At 38.6% G+C, this 21566-nt stretch overlaps 2 protein-coding genes across 16 annotated transcripts in view; both read left to right on the top strand.

Annotated features, from left to right (window-relative positions):
- chst10 (carbohydrate sulfotransferase 10) overlaps window positions 1–13747 on the top strand; it is a 36528-nt gene extending 22781 nt beyond the window's left edge. For all 12 annotated transcript variants that reach the window (XM_069891039.1, XM_069891037.1, XM_069891040.1 and 9 more), the window contains 3 exons: window positions 912–1146; window positions 10292–10397; window positions 10601–13747. In XM_069891039.1, the coding sequence (XP_069747140.1) occupies window positions 912–1146; window positions 10292–10397; window positions 10601–11138 (879 nt within the window). In that variant the 3' untranslated portion in view covers window positions 11139–13747. The remainder of the gene's footprint in view (window positions 1–911; window positions 1147–10291; window positions 10398–10600) is intronic.
- Window positions 13748–16678: 2931 nt separating this feature from the next.
- LOC138739277 (LON peptidase N-terminal domain and RING finger protein 2-like) overlaps window positions 16679–21566 on the top strand; it is a 40431-nt gene continuing 35543 nt past the window's right edge. Inside the window, exon 1 of one of the 4 annotated variants that reach the window (XM_069891020.1) lies at window positions 16679–17678. In XM_069891020.1, coding sequence (XP_069747121.1) covers window positions 16964–17678 — 715 coding nt within the window. In that variant the 5' untranslated portion in view covers window positions 16679–16963. The remainder of the gene's footprint in view (window positions 17679–21566) is intronic. The other 3 variants (XM_069891019.1, XM_069891021.1, XM_069891018.1) reach the window with 3 other exon arrangements.

Here is a 21566-nt window from a genome sequence, read left to right as displayed (position 1 = left end):
GTTAAAGGAGGCAAAGGATGAAGGTGGAGAGTTGTTTGTGATTGAAAGCCTGTGACCAGTGGTGCACCATAGAGTTATAAGTTAACAATTTGAACATGGATGTCAGAGATATAATTAGTAAGTGTGCAGATGACACAGAAATCTGTATTGTGAATATTGTGGAGGATAATTATTGGCTACAGGATAATTGTGATCATTTGGTAAAATGAGCTCAGCAATAACAAGTGGAATTTAATCCTGGCGAGTGTAGGATATATCACAATAAATGGTAAGGCTCTAGGAAGAATTGAAAAACAGAGACCTTGATGTGCAATTCCAAGGATGCTGATGCATCACAGGTAGATAAGATGGTGAACAAGTTACATAGGATACTTCAAGTTCAGCTTTATTGTCACATGCCAAGATGCAAGGATAAAGTTTGTTTTGTAATCAGTCTAGATAGTCACCTCGTATATAGTACAGTAAGAAAGACACAGTATTGTGTGCAGAGTTACAGAGAGATCAGTTGGTACAAAACAAAGGCAACACAATGTTACTATTAAGAGATTTGTTCAGGTGTTTGATTATATACTGTCAGAGAAAATAATCTTTTTCTTATCCCATTTGTCTTCTTCATAATCCCCTTTTTCTTCCTCCCTCTTTTCTGTTATTCACATCTTTTAGAACATTCATCTCTACTTCCAGTTTCTCCTTTGCCTAAAATCCACCTCAACCCCAAATTTTATTTTCCCTTTTGCACACTATTATGATCCATGTAATGGTTGCACAGGCTGATGTTCTCAAATTTTCTTCCTCCATTCATTAGGAGACACTCTCTGCTCCACCATCCTCCTACCCGATGAGATTACATTGGTGAAATCAATGGATGAAAGATTGCTGGTATCAAAACAAAAATTGTGTTTTTCTTTCAGCCAACTGAAAGTCCATTAAATGAAGTGGATTCACACTGGGATGCAGTACATATTGAACGGCTGAGTCTTCTTGAGAATGTGTGCAAAAATACTTCTTTAAAGAATCTGACACATTCTTCTATAACTAAGTTTGTCTTGGACCGTATATTTGTGTGCGATAAACACAAAATCTTGTTCTGCCAAACCCCAAAAGTTGGTAATACACAGTGGAAGAAAGTTCTTATTGTTTTAAATGGTAATTATGGAGTTTTTTAATATATATACTATTTGATGTCCAGGTGCCTAATCTTTTATACAGAATTCTAAAAACCGACGACCTTCAGAAACCAGTATTTTCTTTGGTAGATGACATTATACATAAGTAACATTAATTTCCTGTAATAAATTCTCCGTTTTCAGACCCCCCCCCCCTCAAGTCCCCATTATCCCTGCCCCTGTGGGCGCCTTCTTTCACCTTCGGTAGAAAGGTGACTCTCGGCCCCAGTACCCAGTGGGAGAGAAGCAAGCGGCGGCTGGCTCAATGCGGGAGCGATGGACGTTTTCCTTATCCATAATTTCCCCCCACGCAGCTGGAACCACTCTGCCAGTGCCAGAGGAGTTACAGCTGCATGGGGGGGATTATGGGTAACAAAGACAGCTATTGCTCCTGCATTGAGCTGTTGCCGCGATCCAGCGAGGCGCTGTGTAAACTCCAGGCTTGGCAGCACTGGACCCCTGGATGGGGGTGGGCGACGGATGGTGCTCTGCTGCCGGGGTTTGCCTGAGGGCCAGCCTGACAAGCTGGTGGAGTGTCTGAAAGTTGCTGCCACTTGGCTCCACCACCCTGATGGCCCATTCCTCCTGCAGCTCTGTATCTCGTACCCTGCTCAGCTGCTGATTCTGAATAGCCAACACTGACTGACTTTTTGGCCAAGCTCCCAGGCCACCCTGTCACCTCTGACCTCCACCTGACTGATGCACTGGTTGAGAGCCTCCATATGCGCATGTTGAACCCCCCTCAACGCTCACATTGGCCTAAGGTGCAAAATAATCTGGCTCTGGCACTGGCCTCGTGTGGGTGGTCAATGGATGGCCGGGATGGTGGTGGGGAAACGGACAGTCAGAGTGGGCGGGGATGGACAGTTGGGGTCAATGGGTGGCGGGGGTTAGGTGTGAAGCATTTGCTTAAAAGGGCAAAAATCAAAATTATTCCAAAATCCAGAAGATTCCAAACAATGTCAGGTGTCCGGTTCTGACGATCCTGAATAAAAGGTTAGGCACCTGAATTTCTGTATTTGGATATATCTGAGTATTTTGGAAATAGAAAGATAAACAAAATTGCTTTAGAAATTTAATTTTATTTAGTTTGTAACTTGATAAAGATTAATTCTTTTTGCAAAATGTCATTTTAAGGTCTAGTTCAGAAACAGGACCTTTGGTCTGGCTTGTCCATGCTGGCCAAACTAATCCATTTATGTACAAGGTGTGCCTGGTTTAACTTACCAAAATGCACCTCTACACATTAGTCTGCAATAAATTCCATATGCCATTCCTTGGCCCACTTTCCTGATTGATTGATATTCTGTTTTAATTTTAGTTAACCACCTTAACTATATTACTAATTTATCTTTCTTTGGCTTGGCTTCGCGGACGAAGATTTATGGAGGGGTAAATGTCCATGTCAGCTGCAGGCTCGTTTGTGGCTGACAAGTCCGATGCGGGACAGGCAGACATGGTTGCAGCGGTTGCAGGGGAAAATTGGTTGGTTGGGGTTTAGTGTTGGGTTTTTCCTCCTTTGTCTTTTGTCAGTGAGGTGGGCTCTGCGGTCTTCTTCAAAGGAGGTTACTGCCTGCCGAACTATGAGGCGCCAAGATGCACGGTTTGAGGCGATATCAGCCCACTAATTTATATTCTCATCCAAATTGTTAATAAAGAAGACAAACAACAGCGAATCCCTGTGGTAAGCCAATAATCATAAGCATCCATCTGCTTATCAACTCTCCGCTACCACCACCAAACCAAATTCTTTTTCAGTTCACACTCTCACCCAGGGTCCCATGTAGTCTCACCTTCTGAGATAGCTTACAATGAGGGATCTTGTCAAAGGCCTTGTCAAAGACTGTACTGCCCTGCTCTCGTAAGTTCTGTTAATCACCACATCAAAATCATTCACCACTCATCACTTATTTGGACTCTGAGTGATTTTAAGATTTTTTTTTAAAATTATGATATTTAATTAATAGGTTGAACTTTCCCAAAAAGTAATAACACTAAAATTGCCAATAACTGTTAACCAATAGGTTAACAGGTTCTTTGTTTCAAATGATAATTTAAATAGTTTGTGTGAGAAATGTTGAGATTGATTTAGTAGACCATGTACATTATATAATTTCTAGGATAATGTTATGCAGGTGCTTATCCTTTCATCTGAGATCCTTAGGACACTTGGTATTTGGATTACTCAGGATTATGGAATTAAAATGGTGGTGGTACTTATTCACGCAAAACATGTCCTTTTTATGGAGCAACACCATATTGAAGCTGGTTCAACAAGCAGTGGCTGCCTTCATTTCCCATAATTCCCCATGCAACTGGAACTGATCTGGGAAATGCAGAGCAGTTTCAGCTGCATGGGGGATTCTGGGTAACGAAGACTGCCATTTAAAAGAAAAAGAGGCTCATCCTGTCAGTCTCTGCCATACCTTTGTCTACCTCCATGCCTGCTCGCCGCCCGAGTCACATTCTTACTGTCTCCCCGCTCGCTGCCCGAGCGCATTCTCTCCTTGCTTTCTCCCCATTTGCTGCCCGAGTTGCGCTGCCGTTCTCTCCTCGCTCACAGCCTGAGCCACATTCTCTCCTTGCTCTCACCCTGCCCGAGCTATGTTCTCTCCCCGCTTGCCACCCGAGCTGCATTCTCTCCTCGCTAACCCACCCGAGTTGTGCTGCTACTCTCTCCCTACTCGCCCACCCGAGTCGTGCTGCTGCTTTCTCCCCGTTCGCCCGCCTGAGTCACACTGCTGCTCACTTGATGCCCAAGTCGCATTCTTCACTCTTCCCGCTTGCTGCCCGAGCTGTGTTTACTTCACACTCTGTAGAACACCTGAAAATACATACACATGCAGTAAAAAAGATTTCAGTTTTCGGAGATTTTCAGTTTTTGGAATCATGGATAAAGGGATTAATGATCTGTATCTGAGTCGGTACCTTGTCTTCCTGTTTGAAACAATTTCTGAGAAGGAAACTTACCTTTAAGAAGATCATCAATCTGTTTAGAAGTTTATAATGAATACAGGTAGAGTACCCCTTATCCAAATACTTGAAATCCAAAAGAATCCAAAATTGGAAACTTTTTTCGTCTGTGGTCCCATAAGGTAATACATAATGTGTAATAGAGTTCAAAAATCCTGATCAGAGGATCAGATGTAGTAAATTAATCATTATCTGTTTTAATATCAAATATATCTTGGACTTAGTGAACCCAAATTAAATCTCTGATAGCCATCAGATAAACTCCCTTGTGCTAAGTCCACAGGAAGCAATATCGTTCAGAGGGCAGCACGTACATTGATAAGTTTTGATTTTGTTATGATCTGGTTTAGTAGCTTTTGGGAGACTGAATGTTGTCAGTGGGTTCATAAAGTTTTTTTATATCGCATGTTAATCATCAGCGTAAAAGCCCCCTTAATAACTTGCATGAGCATTTCATATTTTCAACTTCATACTTGAGTTCTGATGAGGCATGGTTTCAAAAACTAACTACATGCCGGGGTCTCTATGTGAGGGAAAGGTCAGTTACAACTGCGAAAAGCGTAAGCTTTCACATCCAATGCCAGCAAGTGGAGACAAGTTAAAGGTTGCTTTAGTTTTATTTTAAAGAAATTGGACTCAGAAGAATTCTTGTTCAATGCAAATTTTCCCTGTATGAACTATATTTCTCCTTCAGTTGTCAAAGTTTGGGGAATGTCATTTTCACTGACACCTTTTCTTTTTAAATATTTATTTTGTTTGTTTGTTTTTCCATAAATATACATAGAAAACTCTCCAATATTAAATATATATACACACACACACACATTCTCTAAACTTTTTCTTACAAAAAAACCCAAAACCCCATCCCTCCTCCCTTAAATAAATCCACACACCACCAGGGTTCACATTTATGTTGACCATCAAAAAATTCTATAAGGGGAAGTCACTTGCTAAAGCAGCATTGATTATTATCCTTTTTATTATTTTATTTATAATTACAATTGGGTCCCAATATTATCCAAATATAGCTGCCATATCTTAATAACTATGTCATATTTATTCTTTAAGTTGTAGCCTGCAGCTGACGTGGACATTTACCCCCTCCATAAATCTTCGTCCGCGAAGCCAATCCAAAGAGAGAGAGAATTTTTTTCCATAGGCATGCAACTATTCATCTCAGCAGTCCATTGTGCTATATGTAGAGAGGAGTCGGATTTCCAAATAATGGCAATACATTTCTTAGCCACTGCTATGGTTATTTTAACAAATGAAATTTTAATTAAGATAAACATCCAGGTCACCCCTGTTATCCTTGTTAATATTTCAATAATATCCTGCCAGAAAGGTCTCACCTTTACACATGACCGTGTAGCATGTAAAAATGTTCCTATTTCTATTCTGCACCTAAAACACATCTGATATTTCAGATTTTGATTTATGCAACATCTGTGGTGTGAGGTATAATTGGTGTAGGAAATTATATTGCACTAATCCGTATTTTGCATTTATAATTGATGACATGCTATCCAAACACTAGTCAGGCAAACATCATTCCATTATTGTAACACCTAGATCTGACTCCTATCTTGATCTCTAAACCTGGTTTTGCACTTTTATTCTGAAGAGCATAGAAATTTTTAGTTATGAATTTAGGTGTATTCCCCAGCCAAATTGTTCATTCCAATTCACTAATTTCAAGTGGGACCAAACTTGGCCCCCATCTTTTTCTTAGGAATGATCTTAGCTGGAGAAAACAAATTCCCAAGAGATACTCTGTATTTATTTATTAATTATTCAAAATACACGAGATTCCCCCAAATAACAATCATCAATATATCTTATTACTTTATCATTCCATGAATTTAATATTTTGTTACCCAGATTCATAGGCAGCAATACATAGCCGTTGTCATACCCACACTCCTGTTCGGCTCCGAATCATGGGTCCTCTACCGGCACCACCTACGGCTCCTAGAACGCTTCCACCAGCGTTGTCTCCGCTCCATCCTCAACATCCATTGGAGCGCTTTCATCCCTAACGTCGAAGTACTCGAGATGGCAGAGGTCGACAGCATCGAGTCCACGCTGCTGAAGATCCAGCTGCGCTGGATGGGTCACGTCTCCAGAATGGAGGACCATCGCCTTCCCAAGATCGTGTTATATGGCGAGCTCTCCACTGGCCACCGTGACAGAGGTGCACCAAAGAAAAGGTACAAGGACTGCCTAAAGAAGTCTCTTGGTGCCTGCCACATTGACCACCGCCAGTGGGCTGATAACGCCTCAAACCGTGCATCTTGGCGCCTCACAGTTTGGCGGGCAGCAACCTCCTTTGAAGAAGACCACAGAGCCCACCTCAGTGACAAAAGGCAAAGGAGGAAAAACCCAATACCCAACCCCAACCAACCAATTTTCCCCTGCAACCGCTGCAACCGTGTCTGCCTGTCCCGCATCGGACTTGTCAGCCACAAACGAGCCTGCAGCTGACGTGGACTTTTTACCCCCTCCATAAATCTTCGTCCGCGAAGCCAAGCCAAAGAAAAAAAAGAGAAAAAGAATACCTGCTTTTTCCAATACACTCATTTATTTCTTGCCATATTCTAATCATATGTATTAATATAGAGCTATCTGTCACTTATTCCACTTATAAATAAAGTCCTCTGTTTCTTCTTATTGAATTCATTCCCATTCAGATCCAAGAAGGGGAACTGTCTTCTTCAAAAGTGAATAATAAAAATCTTGCCTGTGCAGATAAATAGTATTTTTTAAAAGTCCAGGTCTAAGTCCTCCCTATTTATCATCCCATGTTATATGTTTTCTAAAAGAGGAGTGTAATTAAATTTATATAAGTTGTGTAAATTATGTCTGTCATTATTCCTAAATATTTGATTCCATCTGTCTTCCATTTAGATCTGCTACCTTTTTGATATCTTTCATAATCAAAAATTTTCAATGGCATTATCTCATTCTTGTCCATATTTATTTTATAACCTGATATTCTTCCATATTTTTCTAATGTTGTTCGTAATTTTATCAAGGATTCAGCCGGGTCAGACATATATAATAGCACCTCGTCAGCAAATAAACTAATTTTAAGTTCTTCCTGTCCAACTGAAGCCCTTAATAGCTGGATCTTATGATCTCTGCCAATAGCTAGGATAAAAAGCTCCAAAGACAGAGGATACCCCTATCTACTCATGGGAAAAACCAATGACATCTGATTGTTATAATTTTGGCTTATGGTTTATAATAGAGTTTTTATCCAATTTATACATTTTCTGCCAAAAAGAACTTCCATATTTTAAAAAAGACCATTCTAACTGATCAAATGCTGTTTCTGCATCTAGGGAGATGGTTATACTTGGATTCAACTTTGATTTTGCCATATGTATTAAATAGTTTACCTAGACTATTTGAAGAATGTCTTCCTTTGACAAATCGCACCTGATCTGTATGTATTAATTTTGGTAGATATTGTCCCAATCTATTAGCTAGTGTCTTTGCCAATATTTTATAATCAGCATTCAAGAGTGATATAGGTGGATATGATGAAGTTTTTAATGGGTCTCTATCTTTCTTCAGTAGCACTGTAATTATGGTAGTTGAGAAATATTCCGAGAGGGTTTCCCCTTCATAAGAGGTATCAATAAATCTTTAAATTGTCCCCCAGAGATTTGTTAGCTTATAAAGTACCCAAGACTTTCTCAATTTCTTCTCTTGTGAAAGAGGCATCTAAATCAATTCATTTTTTTATCTTCTAATTTTGGAAGTTCAATATTTATTTAAAATTCATTCATCTTATTTTTTTCTCCTAATAATTCTGATTTGTATAGTTTCATATAATGGTGTCTAAAAATATTATTTATTTATTTTTGATTAGATATCCGCCTCTGTTTTTATTGCATTTATCATTCTAGATGACTCCTCTGCCTTTAACTGCCAAGATAAAACTTTATGCGCCCGTTCTCCAAATTCATACTTTTTAACCTCTAATAATCTATATTTTTCTTCTAACCTTGTTCTCTAATATTCTTTTACCAATTTTGTTATATCTTTCTCTAGTCCATCCAGCTCTAGAATATTCTCTCAAAATTTTTCTCTAAGAAATATTTTGTCCTCTTTAAGTAAGTTTTAAGCATATCCCATATTTTTAAAAAAAAACTATCATCAGTAGCAGAAAGGTTAGTTTCACAGAATAGTTCAATCTGTCTCTTAATAAACTCACAAAAGCTCTTCCTTTTTAATGGTGTGGCATTGAGATGCTATCTGTACACATTTCATTGTTTTTCCATTAATGGCCTGATAAAAATCTCACCAAATATTCTGTTTTTACCACTCTACTTTTTAACTGGGCAGACATTAAAAATAAATCAATCCTTGTATGTGAATATGTACCCTTGAGTAAAAGGAATAGTCTCTTTCTACAGGGTTAAGCTGCCTCCATTTATCAATCAAATTTAAATCTCAAAAATGATTGTGTCATTTTTGCAGTTTTTGCCCTTGTTATTGTTCTGGCTGATTTATCCAATGTTGGATCTAGACAGAAATTGAAGTCTCCTTCGACCAGTATATTTTTTATTTTCTCTGCTGTTTTTTTTTAAAAAAATTCATAAAGGCTTCATCATAATTTGGTGCATAGATGTTCATAAACGTCCATGATTCTGCATTAATTTTACAATGTACCATTACAAATCTTCCAGCATGGTCAGTCAGTGTCTCTTCTATTATTATTGATATATTTTTTAATTGGAATCGCTACTCCTTTTGCTTTTGATCCAAATGTAGACAATATTTCTTGTCCCACCCATCCTCTTTTTAATGTAACATGTTCTGATTTGGTAAGATGTATTTCTTGTATTAAGACTAATAAATTTTAATGTTCTATCCTTACTGATTTTTTTTAAACAAAAATTGTTGAACAATAAAACCTTTTCAATTGTTTAAATAATAGTGATCTTTCCCCTTTAAAAAAACACATACAATGTCCCTTCCCTGATGGTGACGTAAACAAGAAACACTGAAAGCCTGTGGAAAAAGTCCACGAGATCTCTCAAGGTTAAAGGACCCCTCCTTTAGCACCATCTTTTATAGATACTCCTCTCCAGGTGCCTTTCTCCCCCTTAGAATGGAATCTTTTCACTGACACCCTTATGGTGACCTTGGATGTATTTGCAATTGGACGTTACTCGATGGAGCGTAATTGGAGGTATGGCTGTATTGTAATGTGAATCTTTAAGTCTGAGTGAATTAGTGCATTTTTTAAATGGTGTTCCAAAATCTAAAATGCTTCTGGTCCCGTGCATTTCAGATAAGGTGGATCGACCTGTATAAAGGAAATCTTGCCTTCATTCTCAAAACTGCTTTCAGATGTGAACATATTTAATGTATTGTTACAGAGCTCTCTCCTCTGGACTAGTTAAGAGAAAATATTTGATGATATAACTATTAAAGACAAAAAAATACAGTAATCAGCTAGAAATCATATTGCTTTTTAAGAGCTTAATTATGAAAAAAATCTTCACTTCACCTGTACTGATAAAAATACTAGAAAGTTGATATGATAATTTGTTTAATGTACTGTACTTTTCACTTCATATCACTTTGAATATTGTTTTTTTTTGAGCCATCTTAAAAATTGTGGCAAGCCATTTAATGAACTGGAGCTAGATTTCTTGTTGAAGCCATAAATTTTGGTTTTAGAATTTTCTCTTGCAATGGTCATGACTCTGCTGAGATTTTAAGTAGATCCAGGTCTTGTAATTGCTGAGCCCTCAAGTTATTAATTTTGATACTTTGTGGACCAAATTCTCTATGATTGTGCACCAACTATGACTAATGTGCATCTGCCCCTAACTAAACCCCATTTATTCTGCTCACTATCTGCTTACTTTAGCTTATCATAATCTCAGATGTCACATACAATTATATACATCTCATGGGCATATTTATCTTTGCTCCATTACTCTGAAAAGTAAATTGATATGAAAATCAAGGATATATTTAAGTGGAAAATAAATTTGGCCAAATGTGTATTTTGTTCTTTCCTGTAAATGCACTACAATGTGTTCAGTGTAACTACTTAACAATATTCCTGTCCATGGAATTAGGATTACTAAATTTTGGAAGAAATTTTGATATATTTCTCCCCAATACAGGAGAATATAAATTCATTGAGGACATCCCTGAGTCTTTGATCCATAATCATGAGAAGAATGGTCTACCTCGCTTATCATCGTACAGTCCATCAGAAGTATCAGAAAGGTTAGAGAAAACCTGTTTTGTGTTTTTGTACAAAATGAATCCTGTTGAAATTGAGTTTGACTTTTTATTAAATATATTAAATACATCTCCACCAATGGAATGTCCAATATAACATTCATACTTTCTTTGGAATACAGTATTTTTAAATGTATTTTAGTGGCACACTGGAAGAATTCTAACCTTTTTGGTATTGTTTCTTTCAGATTGAATACATACTTCAAATTCTTCATCGTTAGGGATCCATTTGAAAGGCTTACTTCTGCATTCAAAGACAAGTTTCTAAAGAATCCTCGATTTGAGCCATGGTACAAATATAAAATTGCTCCAGCAATTATTCAAAAGTATAGGAGGAATCGAACAGAGACTAAAGGAATCCAATTTGATGATTTTATCCGCTATTTAGGTGATCCTAACCACAAGTGGCTTGATGTTAAAATAGGAGAATCTATTATTCATTGGGCGACTTATGTTGAGCTTTGTGCACCTTGTGAAATCAAGTATGATGTCATTGGACATCACGAAACACTGGAAAAGGATGCTCCGTACATAATAAAGAAAGCAGGAATAAATCATTTGGTATCCTATCCTCAGATTCCACCTGGTATTACCGCATACAATAGAACTAAGATTGATAAATATTTTACAGGAATTAGCAAGCGCGATGTAAAACGCCTTGCAGCTCGTTTCCGAGGAGATTTCAAACTTTTTGGTTATGCTGAACCTGATTTTTTGCTAAATTGATGTACTTTATTGTGCCTGTGTGGTGGTACTGTGAATATTTATATTTCTTTTGGGGGGGGGGGGGGGTTCTTGTTATACAGTTTAATGCTATCACCAGCAAAGGTCAATGAAATCACTGAATGAAGGAAAGCCTGAAATCCCTCAACAGTTTAATCCGTGCATGATCTTTAAAAGTAGACAAGCAGTAGTTTGAATGCATGGAGCCCAATGTTGCCAAAATGTAATCAGAATATTTCCATAGATAAGGACAGTAAAAGTCAATTGAATTACTAAGCAAAACATTAGCTGTAAGATATTCCTTTGTTAATTGATACCTATGCTGCACTGTCTTGGTCACAAGTTCAGTCACAGATAGTGAAAAAATATTTAATATAGTCGGATGGAGATATTGTTGCTTAGAAAGTCTTAATACAAAAGATAAAATATGTGGACATTTAATTCTGCAGTATTAATTTTCAAATACATCCATGCCTCAATTTTATTAATTTTGTACATTTTCTGAACTTGATTTCAATTCTTTGCACCTCTGACTATCCCACTTACCAGTTATAGGCAGGAAATAAAAAGGTTTTAAGGAATTGGTGAGAACGTTCTATTTGCCATTGAAAGTTGTGATTTTCTTTTTATAAACCAATGAATATCCAGCATATGTGTGGTGGAAATTCAGAGAAACTGTCCAAATGTGCAGAAAGCAAATCTGGAATAAGTAAGCATTAAGTAGCTCACTGGCTAAACTGTTAAACGATTGATAGTTATAAACATTTTAACTTTATCTGCTGATAAATGCACTATATAATTATGAAATTAATTTCATAAAATGGACTTGTTTATAAACCTATTTAGGAAGTACTTGAATTTCTGTTCATGATGACTCTGTTATTTAAAAATGCTGGTTGCATTTATTAAATAACAATTTAATAACTCTCTGTAAATACATTCAAAGTTCCAAAAATTCGATTCAAAACTTTGTTCTAGCCTGTGATGTCAAGGCATTGTAATTTTTCTGCTGAAAATGCATGAATTTTGTATCTTTAACATGTGTTGTAATACATAATTGTTAAAAATTTTCTATGAAAAAAAACTGCTAATTTCCAGCTCTTTATCTTTGCTTCTCTTCACTTATACCACTTTTGTATCTTCCACTTTCCAGAAACAATCACCACCCTTTCTCCAACGTTGTTTATAATTTGCTTTCTATTTAACAATCTTTATGATCCTAACCCCTTCCCACCCCCCGCATTTGTATAACTTAACAATTCAATTAGTTTTTAGAACTCTCTACAACTCCAGCATGCTGTGCATATTTGTTGCCTTTTGCTCTATCATGATGGCATCGGCTTCATCCAGCTTGACACTTGGGTTTCTAATCATCTATATAATCTTCACTTCTGTTTTCTAATAAAGTTATACCCCAAAATCCACATCTTTGATCAATATCTTCTCTGACTGAACTCCAATTAGGTTGTTTGATTTGGAGTACTTTGGAACATTTTAGAAGTGCAAAATAAGTACAAGTAAATATTGTTAGAAAGTGTAACTCTGTTCTACTGAACTAACCTCAAAATGGTGTGAAGAATGGGTGGCAGAGGAATGCTCAGGCAAAACAATTTTTAAGTGAAAGTTTCATGTCATATTATTTGTACATTTTCAGAAACAATTATTAGTATTTGGTTACATTGTGCATAACAATACATTTTGCAGGTTAAATATTAGTCTTCCAGAATTTTTTAATGTAACATTAAAAATAACTTTCACGCTTTGTTTTCTACGATAGTATTTTCAAAATGTTGATGAATTAAATAATTACTGCCATACTGTAATTAGAAAGATAATTAAGGTGTAATCTACAACTCTGATTCTAAACTATTAAGAAGATAACATTTTGAAAATGCTTAAAATATTCAGTAGGATATGATTTGTATGTCCACCATCTGAATTATTTTATGAACATTTCTTTTTTTTTTAAGACTTTCTGCTCTTTTGGTGCTTGCCGTCTCACATCTACCTGTGGAATAGTTATTTCACTCCTTTTAGGCAAGTTAAACTTTACTCTTGAATAAATAGGTTACTTACTGAAAACCAAAATAAACTTTGAACTTGATATAGTTAATAATTTGCATAAGTGACTTTGCGCTTAATCTTTAAGTAGCAAACAAGTATTAGTCAAGATTTGTGAAATGTAATTTCTTCAATAAATAATTTTATATTACCAGATAAAATTACTGAATGATTGAGAATATATGGTACTTACATTGCATAGGTGATAAGAACTAAAATCTTAGTTTAAAAGTAAATTCCAGTTGAAGGCCTAACACTATAGAGAAGAGGGTGTTAATTTAGGGTGTACTCGTATACATTCATTTTTAAAATGTACCTGGTCAAAGGAATGCAATTCTCAAATTAATTTTGCTTTCTGTGCAAGTAATTTGTTCGTTTTACCCTTAAGCAAATCATTTTCTTTTTATAAAAATTCTAGATTCAGCGCTTTGGGGCACTGGCTTACATGAATGTTAATTATACATTCCATTTGTATTTGCACTAACTTTGGTTTGATTGTAATTCTTAATTTTCAGATTTAAAACTGTCTAATAAATGCCTACTGAAACTTGTTCTGTGACTTGTAATGCTGTCCAATCATTCTATAGACTGTTACAAAGAATAAATAATTGTATATTTCCCCCAAAATTAAGAAATTAATTTGAATTGTATTTAAAAGAATCATACAAAGACATGGTTTATTTTAAAGTCTAAGATGTTTCGGTTTTCATTTTTATTTGCAATTTCTTCTGCTTCACTATTAGTAGCTAATACTGGGACAACCAAGATTTATCTTCCTGAACAATTTTGGGTGTATTTTTGGGGTGTTGATCACGAAAATCACCTTAATGTTTTCCTATCACGTAATTTTTTTTTAGATACAACGTATTTTTGTGATTTCCTGTAATATTTTAAGTCTACTTCAAGCAAACAAAACCGTAAAGTGCAACATATCACAGAAAATTCATTTTCTGCATTTGCCCTTGGACTTCTTCCCTGCTGAACTTGGTACAGTCAGTGACGAACATGGTGAAAGGTGTCACCAGGACATTGTGAACATGGAAAAGCGGTATCAGGGTAACTGGAATCCCTCAACAAGAGAGGCAGCAGATGCTGAGTGCAATCGAAAATCAGCGACAAACATTTTTAGGTCAGTTGAACTAATGCAATGTGTCAGCATTATTTTGCAATTAAATATGCTAGATTTAATAAAAGTTAATTAATGTTTCTCTAACTTCCTGTGTTACAGCAATTGTGAAATTATCTGTGTTCAGTTTGAAGTTTCCTATCTTAATCCTCAATTTATTTTCATGAAGCAAACCTTTTGAAAAAAATTATCTAGTGTAATTTTTTCAGCATGGCTTTCTGAAGGGGAAGGTCATGCCTCACAAGCCTAATTGAGGAGGTAACAAAAGAAATTGATGAATATGCATAGATTTTATGCATTTGACAAGGTCCCCCATGAGAGTCTAGTTCAAAAAGTCATGAGGTATGGGTTTCATGAAACCTTGGCTGTGTGGTTTCAGAATTGGCTTGCCTGTCAGAGTAGTGGGCAGGAAGTATTCTGCCTGGAGGTCAGTAACTAGTGGAGTTCTGTAGGGATCTCTTTTGGAACCCCCTGTTCTGTGATTTTTATAAATGACCTAGATGAGGAATCAGAAGATTCAAGGAGTTGTGGATAGTGCTGAAGGTTGTTGTAGTTTACAAAAGGATATCGACAAGATACAGAGTTGGGCTGAAAAGTGGCAGATAGAGTTCAATCTGGATAAGTTTGAGGTGATGCATTTTGGAAGGTCAAACCTGAAGGCTGAGTACAGGGTTAATGGTCAGATACTTGAACAGAGAGACCATGGAGTCCAAATCCATAATTCTCTCAAGGTTGCTGTGCAGGTTGGTAGGATAGTTAAGAAGATCTATGGGATCTTTGATATGAGGGCTTCATTAGTCAGGGAATTGAGTTCAAGAGTCAAAGGACATGTTACAACTCAACAAATCTCTGGTGTATTGTGATCAGTTCTGGTCACCTCATTATAGGAAGAATGTGGAAGCTATGGAGAGGGTGCACAGAAGACTTACCATGATGTTGCCTGGATTTGAAAATAAGTCTTATGAGGCAAGGTTAGCAGAGCATGGACTTTTTTCTTTAGAATGAAGAAGGATGAGAGGTTACTGAATAGAGGTCTACAAAATTCTGACAGCCAGCACCTTTTTCCCAGGGCAGGAGTAGCAAACACCAGAGGACATCAGTACTGTGGTGATATGTAATTACACCACTAGATTACCAGGGGTCAACCCGGTGACCTTGTTTATAAAGCAGTCCAGAACTACAGTCTAGCCTTCCAGGTTTGTCTTGCAGAAAGACAATACCTCTTAGTATACATATTAGTTTATTAAAACTATCTTATACTTGCCCTGCTGGTGTGGGCCTGCATTGTAATATTCTGTTTTATGAATCCAGCAGAGCCACTACCTTATCACCCAATTGACGGCTTTAATCCTGACTTGGGTGCTGCCTTGTGATTGTTGCTCATTCTTCGTGTATTCACAGGCTTCATCCGGATACTCCCAATTCGTATCGGAACCCAAAAGCATACATGATGGTAGGTTATCTCTAACATACAAATGTTTTCTAAGATTCGGGGAAGCAAAATGGGAATGTAGAGAGAGCAAAATTGGATTATTATAGCAGAGTTGGGCAAATGGGTGCTTTCAAGCACCAAATGGATTTTTAAAATTGATTATTGTACCTTTCGGGTATGAGCTGGTACTTGTTCAAAATATTACAGTAATTCTTTATCACGTGCCAGCGTGGTCTGAGAAAGAGAGATGCGATCTTCCTCTACTGTTGGCATAAACAAATTCAAATTTCACGTCAAACATATGTACGGTGTCTGCATACTTTTGTGTTTTACTAAAATTTCACATTATTCGTTTTTGATTCTTTGGCATTCATGTGATTAGTCGCTTCTCTTTAAAAGTTGCAGCATTGACGTAATCCATTTGTAATTGTTAACATTGAGAAGTTGAGTAGTTTGGGAAGCGAGTGCTCTGTGAACAATTCACATTTTGAGTTCTGGACTCTAGAGGTTTATGTCCTTGTCTTCTTCCTTGTATCACTCAGTAAATGAAACATCATCCTGACAAACACTTCCCTCCTTTCCCCCTCCCCTCCTCCTCCCCCCCTCCCTCCTCCTCCTCCCCCCCCTCCCTCCTCCTCCTCCCCCTCCCTCCTCCTCCTCCTCCCCTCCCTCCTCCTCCTCCCCCCTCCCTCCTCCTCCCCCCCTCCCTCCTCCTCCTCCCCTCCCTCCTCCTCCCCCCTCCTCCTCCCCTCCCTCCTCCTCCCCTCCCTCCTCCTCCCCTCCCTCCTCCTCCCCTCCCTCCTCCTCCCCTCCCTCCTCCTCCCCCCCTCCCTCCTCCTCCTCCTCCTCCCCCCCTCCTCCCTCCTCCTCCTCCTCCCTGCTGCTGTCCCCTCCTTCCTCTCTCCACTTACCATCTCCTGCCTTGCCACCCCCTCCTACTCTTTTGTTGGTTATGCTACATAAAGGACACCGTTTGACCTGCTGAGCTTCTCCTGCATTTTGTGTTTTTACTTCAACCACGGTGGCCACAGAATTCTGTGCTTTGCTTTAGACTGGTGTATCTTTGAGTCCCCAGCCCGCTGTTGTTTGCAGAGTAACTGCTTATGTAACAGCCCGTAACCCAATGGTTGTCGGGGGGCGGTGGCCGTACTCCGTGTCCCGGGACGTATCGCTGCGGAGCCAGGCCTGTGAGTGCAGACGCTGTGGGCAATGGAGGGGCCGGGTAGTGCGAGCGAGATGCTGCAGCTGGCCGATGAGGCTTTCCGGGCGAGGAACTACGAGCTGGCGGCTGACATTTACGAGTGCCAGTTGCTGGAGCTGGGCCCTGACCGGCGACTCTACCTGCGAAGGGCTGACGCTCTGTGCCGCAGCGACCGGTTCAGTGAGGCCCTGGACTCCTACCAGAAGGCGGCGGATCTGGGCCGACTCCAGCCCGAGGACGTGCAGCACCTCCTGGACACCATCGCCGCCAACATCCGCAGCAAGGAGATGGTGAGGGGCGTCAAGACGGAGGCTCCGGGCCAGCCCAGGGCGAGCAGCAGTACTTGCCCGGACCCGGTGTCCGGGGGCGGCGACGAGGAAGAGGACGCTCCCCCGGCCCTGCTGAGATGCCGCCGGTGCCTGCGGCTGCTCTTCGAGCCCGTATCGCTGCCGTGCGGACATACCTGCTGCCGGCGGTGCCTGGGCCAGGCGGCAGCGCGGTGTGGACTCTGCAAACACCCCACTGGCGTGCAACCTGGGGCCGCCGCCTCTCCAGCCTCCACCGTCACTAGCTTCCGGCCCAGTATTGTTCTCTGTCACTTGATGGAGAAGTGGTTCCCGAACGAGAATCGGGCTCGGCGGTTGCAGGTCGAAGCTGACGGGCTCCACCAGCGCGGCGACTACCTGGGCGCTCTGCAACTGACCGAGCAGGCGCTCTCCTTGGGTAAGAGGCAGAAACCAATTCAGATTTATTGTCAGAGCACATTCTTAACATCACATCCAATCCTGACATTCAAGAATTACCACTTATTGGCTGTGCAAAAATAACTCTATACAACCTGCAAATGTAAACAAGCTGTGCAATACAAAAAAAAATCAATATACGTTCAAAAGTCCTTAAATGATTGAGGAGTATGATGGTGGAGGGGTAGCAGCTGTTCCTGAATCCGGTGGGCCAAGTCTTGTGGCCTCTTTCCTGATGGTTGTAGCGACTACAGACCGTGCGCTGGGTGGTGCGGATCATGAATGATTGCTGATGCTCTCAGTTTTCTGAAGATATTCTCGTTGGTGGTATGTCCTGGGCTGTGTCTATTGCCTTTTGCAGGGCTTGACGCTCAGGGTTATTGGCATCCCTGTACCAGACCGTGATGCAGCCAGTCAGCACACTTTCCACCACACATCTGTAGAAATTTGCCAGGGTTTGTGAGAGGGTCAAGAACTTCACATTCCTGGGTGACAACAGCTCTGAGGATCTGTCCTGGAGCCTCCATGTTGATGCAATCACAAAGAAGGCTCACCAGCGGCTATACTTTGTGAAGTGTGTGAGGAGATTCGATATGTCATTGACAACATAAGGCGGAATTTTAAAAAATCAGCTTCTATTCTCAAAGACCCCCACCACCCAGGCCATGCCCTCTTCACTCTGCTACCATGGGGAAAAAGATACAGGAGCCTAAAGATGAGCACTCAATGGCACAAGGACAGCTTCTTCCCTACTGCCATCAGATTCCTGAATAATCAATGAGCCAAAGACATTACCTTACTTTTATTTCTTTTTCAATCTTTCTATTAACATTTTGTAATAAGGAGATTAGAAATAACATAATTAAAATCGCATGGCCAAGTCTTCGTAGTATGTGTCATATATAATATCCAAAGAATGAAAATGTGACATATTAGAAATAATTCCACAAAAAAGGCTTGCTTTTTGTGCACTATTATTTTGATTTTTTTTTATACATAGCCATGTTGTAAATTGGTTATATTAGATGCTGCTGCAAAACACCTAACTTCAAAACTTGATAGTGACAATGAAGTCTGATTCTATTATCATACCAAACCTCTGCAAATTCCTGAGGAAGTAGAGGCATTGACGTGCTCACTTCATAACGCCATGAGTATGTTGGATCCAGGAAAGATCCTTTGAAATAGTGACTCCCAAGAACTTTGCTCAATCTCTCCACCTCTGATCCCCCAGTGATCACTGGATCATACAGCCCAATCAATGTGTTATGGGCAAGGAAATTACAAGCTGAGTGACCACATCCTTCCCTCTAGCTTGCTTTTCATGTCTACCCAAGATGAACTCGTTAATATAGTCACAAACTATTCTTTAATATTTCATGCATTATTTTAAACCAACATTTTGGAAATGAATGCTGGTGCTCGAGCGATTTGAGTTTCGGTGTCTTGTGATCTGAGGCGAGTGCTAACCACACTAATTCAGAGTTAATTTTGTGACCGTTGTTATTTAACATGTTTTTTTGTCAAATGTTGGGTATTTTATTAACAGATCGGAGTATTAATAGTAATTATGATTTGTGGCCACTTCTGAGTCCATAGGTTCTAGTTCCATTCCTGCTGAGCATTAGAGCCCATTTGTTCCCTCGGTTCATATAAAAGATCACATGGCACTGCTAGCCAGGAAATTCTCCCAACAATTCTGTTTTGGACAATATTTATTTCTCAATTTACATGTATAAAAACTAAAAACTCTATCATATTGTTGTTTGTGGGAACTTGTTGACTGTTTCAAAAATAATTGGTTGAAAAATGTCCTGAAATGTGATTGGCAAATTAAATTTTTTTCTTTACATTGTTGGGGGTGGGTTAAGACTATTTGTTACATTGACTTTCAATCTTTCAGGGTTTATAAATGCAATTCTTTTTAGACATTTATATTGTTTCCACTGAAAACAAAAAATCTTCAGATGGTGGTTGGAATAACAGGAATATGAGGTCCACTGCTTTAAAGTAATTTAAGATTTAAAATCAGAATATTATTTTTCTCCAGGAATGTACGTTTTAAGTTGAAAGGTATTACATAACTAGTTTTGGACCAAGTGGTGACTTTTTTTCTTCACAAAAATAATTTTCTGCCTCTGTAATTAGTTTTGTGCAGTATTAACTTACAAGAACAGAACTAAATTATTTAGATCTTGGATCCTGTTTTACCAGTTTAATTAGGTCATGCATATAACTCTATCCATGTCTTTTTGCCCTGACAAAATTACATATCGGTACATTAATATTTTAAATTAACTAAGCTTCAACGTTTATCAAGGTTATCTTCAATCATTGGATCCATATTCATTTTCTGTTCAAGGCTTGTCTCCAATTCCGTATAGGCACATATTTATGAAAAAGTTTGTACAGAACCTAGTTGAATGCATTTGAGAGTAAATTTTAAAAATTTACAGGTATTCTTATAAACCACGTTGAATTACTGGTAGCTTTTGCTGCCCACACATATTTGAAGTCTTTGAACTAGAATTTAAAATGACACTGATCATCTAGCATATTTGCATATATTATTTGGATCTACATTACAGGAGAGGGAAAAGGAATTTGCCAATTTGAAATATTTTAGCTTGAGCAAGAGTTACAGGTTTTCATTTGATGCAAGTATGTCTAGACTTTGAACAATTATGTTTTTGTACTGGGTAGTCCTTAAGTTTAAAATTCCAATTGAGAAATATTTTTTGCCCTGCATTTTGACTGTAAAATAATTTAAAATGTACATTTATACAGCATCTTTACCTGTGGAAAATGTCCCAAGCTACTTCTTGCAGTATTATCAGGGCAATGTTTTAATGACATTTATATAAACACAGCCTATCCATGATCCTGTCTCAACTACCTCCTTCAGCAGTCCATTCCATTCACCCTCTGCCCTTTGTGTGTATAAAATAAAATTACCACTCAGTTTCCTTTTAAATCTCTTCTCTTCCCCCCCCCCACCTTAAATCTTGACCTCTACTCTGAGCAAAAGACTCTCTCTGTTCAACTGATTTGTTCCTTTCATGATTTTCTATACCTCTGAGATCATCTGTCATCCTCCTGAAACCAAGGAGTCTATATGAGGTGAGCTATTGCAGATGGATTTGCTATGATTTTGTTCTGAAGTATGAATTTGCTTGCCTTCTGTTGTTTAAAACCAAAGTGTTTTCTCAGATTATTGTGAATTTTATTCACAAATATTGAACAGAAAACTATTTATCCCTAGGCACAATAGTCGTGAAATAGGATTTGGTAGCTTGTTTGTTCTGAATTTGCATTCTAAACGAATTGATTTAAAAGTCCGGAGACAGGGTCATACAAACTCTGTCATGTCTTTGTATACTGTGTATACTCTGTGCAATATAGCACACGTGATGTTTTGCTAAAACTGATTGTAAATTAGGGAGAAAAACAGAGGAAAGGTTTTTGATTGGATGGGAAGTAAGAGTCTTTGAGAAGCATGATAGTGTAAAGCAGTGGTTTTCAAACTTTTTCTTTCCATTCAAATACCACCTTAAGTAATCCCAATGTCATAGGTCAGGGGTGGCCAACCTTTTAATTTTTAATTTAGGCAAACAGCATTGTAACAGGCCATTTTGGACCACGAGTCTGTGCTGCCCAATCAGCCTACACCCCCTGGTACGTAACCGTGGGTCAAAATGGCCTGTTACCGTGCTGTATGTCTAAAGTAAAAGTTAAAAAGTTGGGCACTGTAATGGAAGATTTAAACTGTGTTTCTTACTTTTGCAGTCTTTGCTTTTGCAAGGCTGAGAACTTGCCTGTTTTTTTAGAATTAGTAGACACATCTGGTTTACACAATGAGGCCCAGGCA

This window comes from Narcine bancroftii, chromosome 7 (assembly GCF_036971445.1).
Source record: "Narcine bancroftii isolate sNarBan1 chromosome 7, sNarBan1.hap1, whole genome shotgun sequence".
In the NCBI taxonomy this organism is placed as follows: Eukaryota; Metazoa; Chordata; class Chondrichthyes; order Torpediniformes; family Narcinidae; genus Narcine; species Narcine bancroftii.
This window is presented reverse-complemented; position numbering and strand designations above follow the sequence as displayed.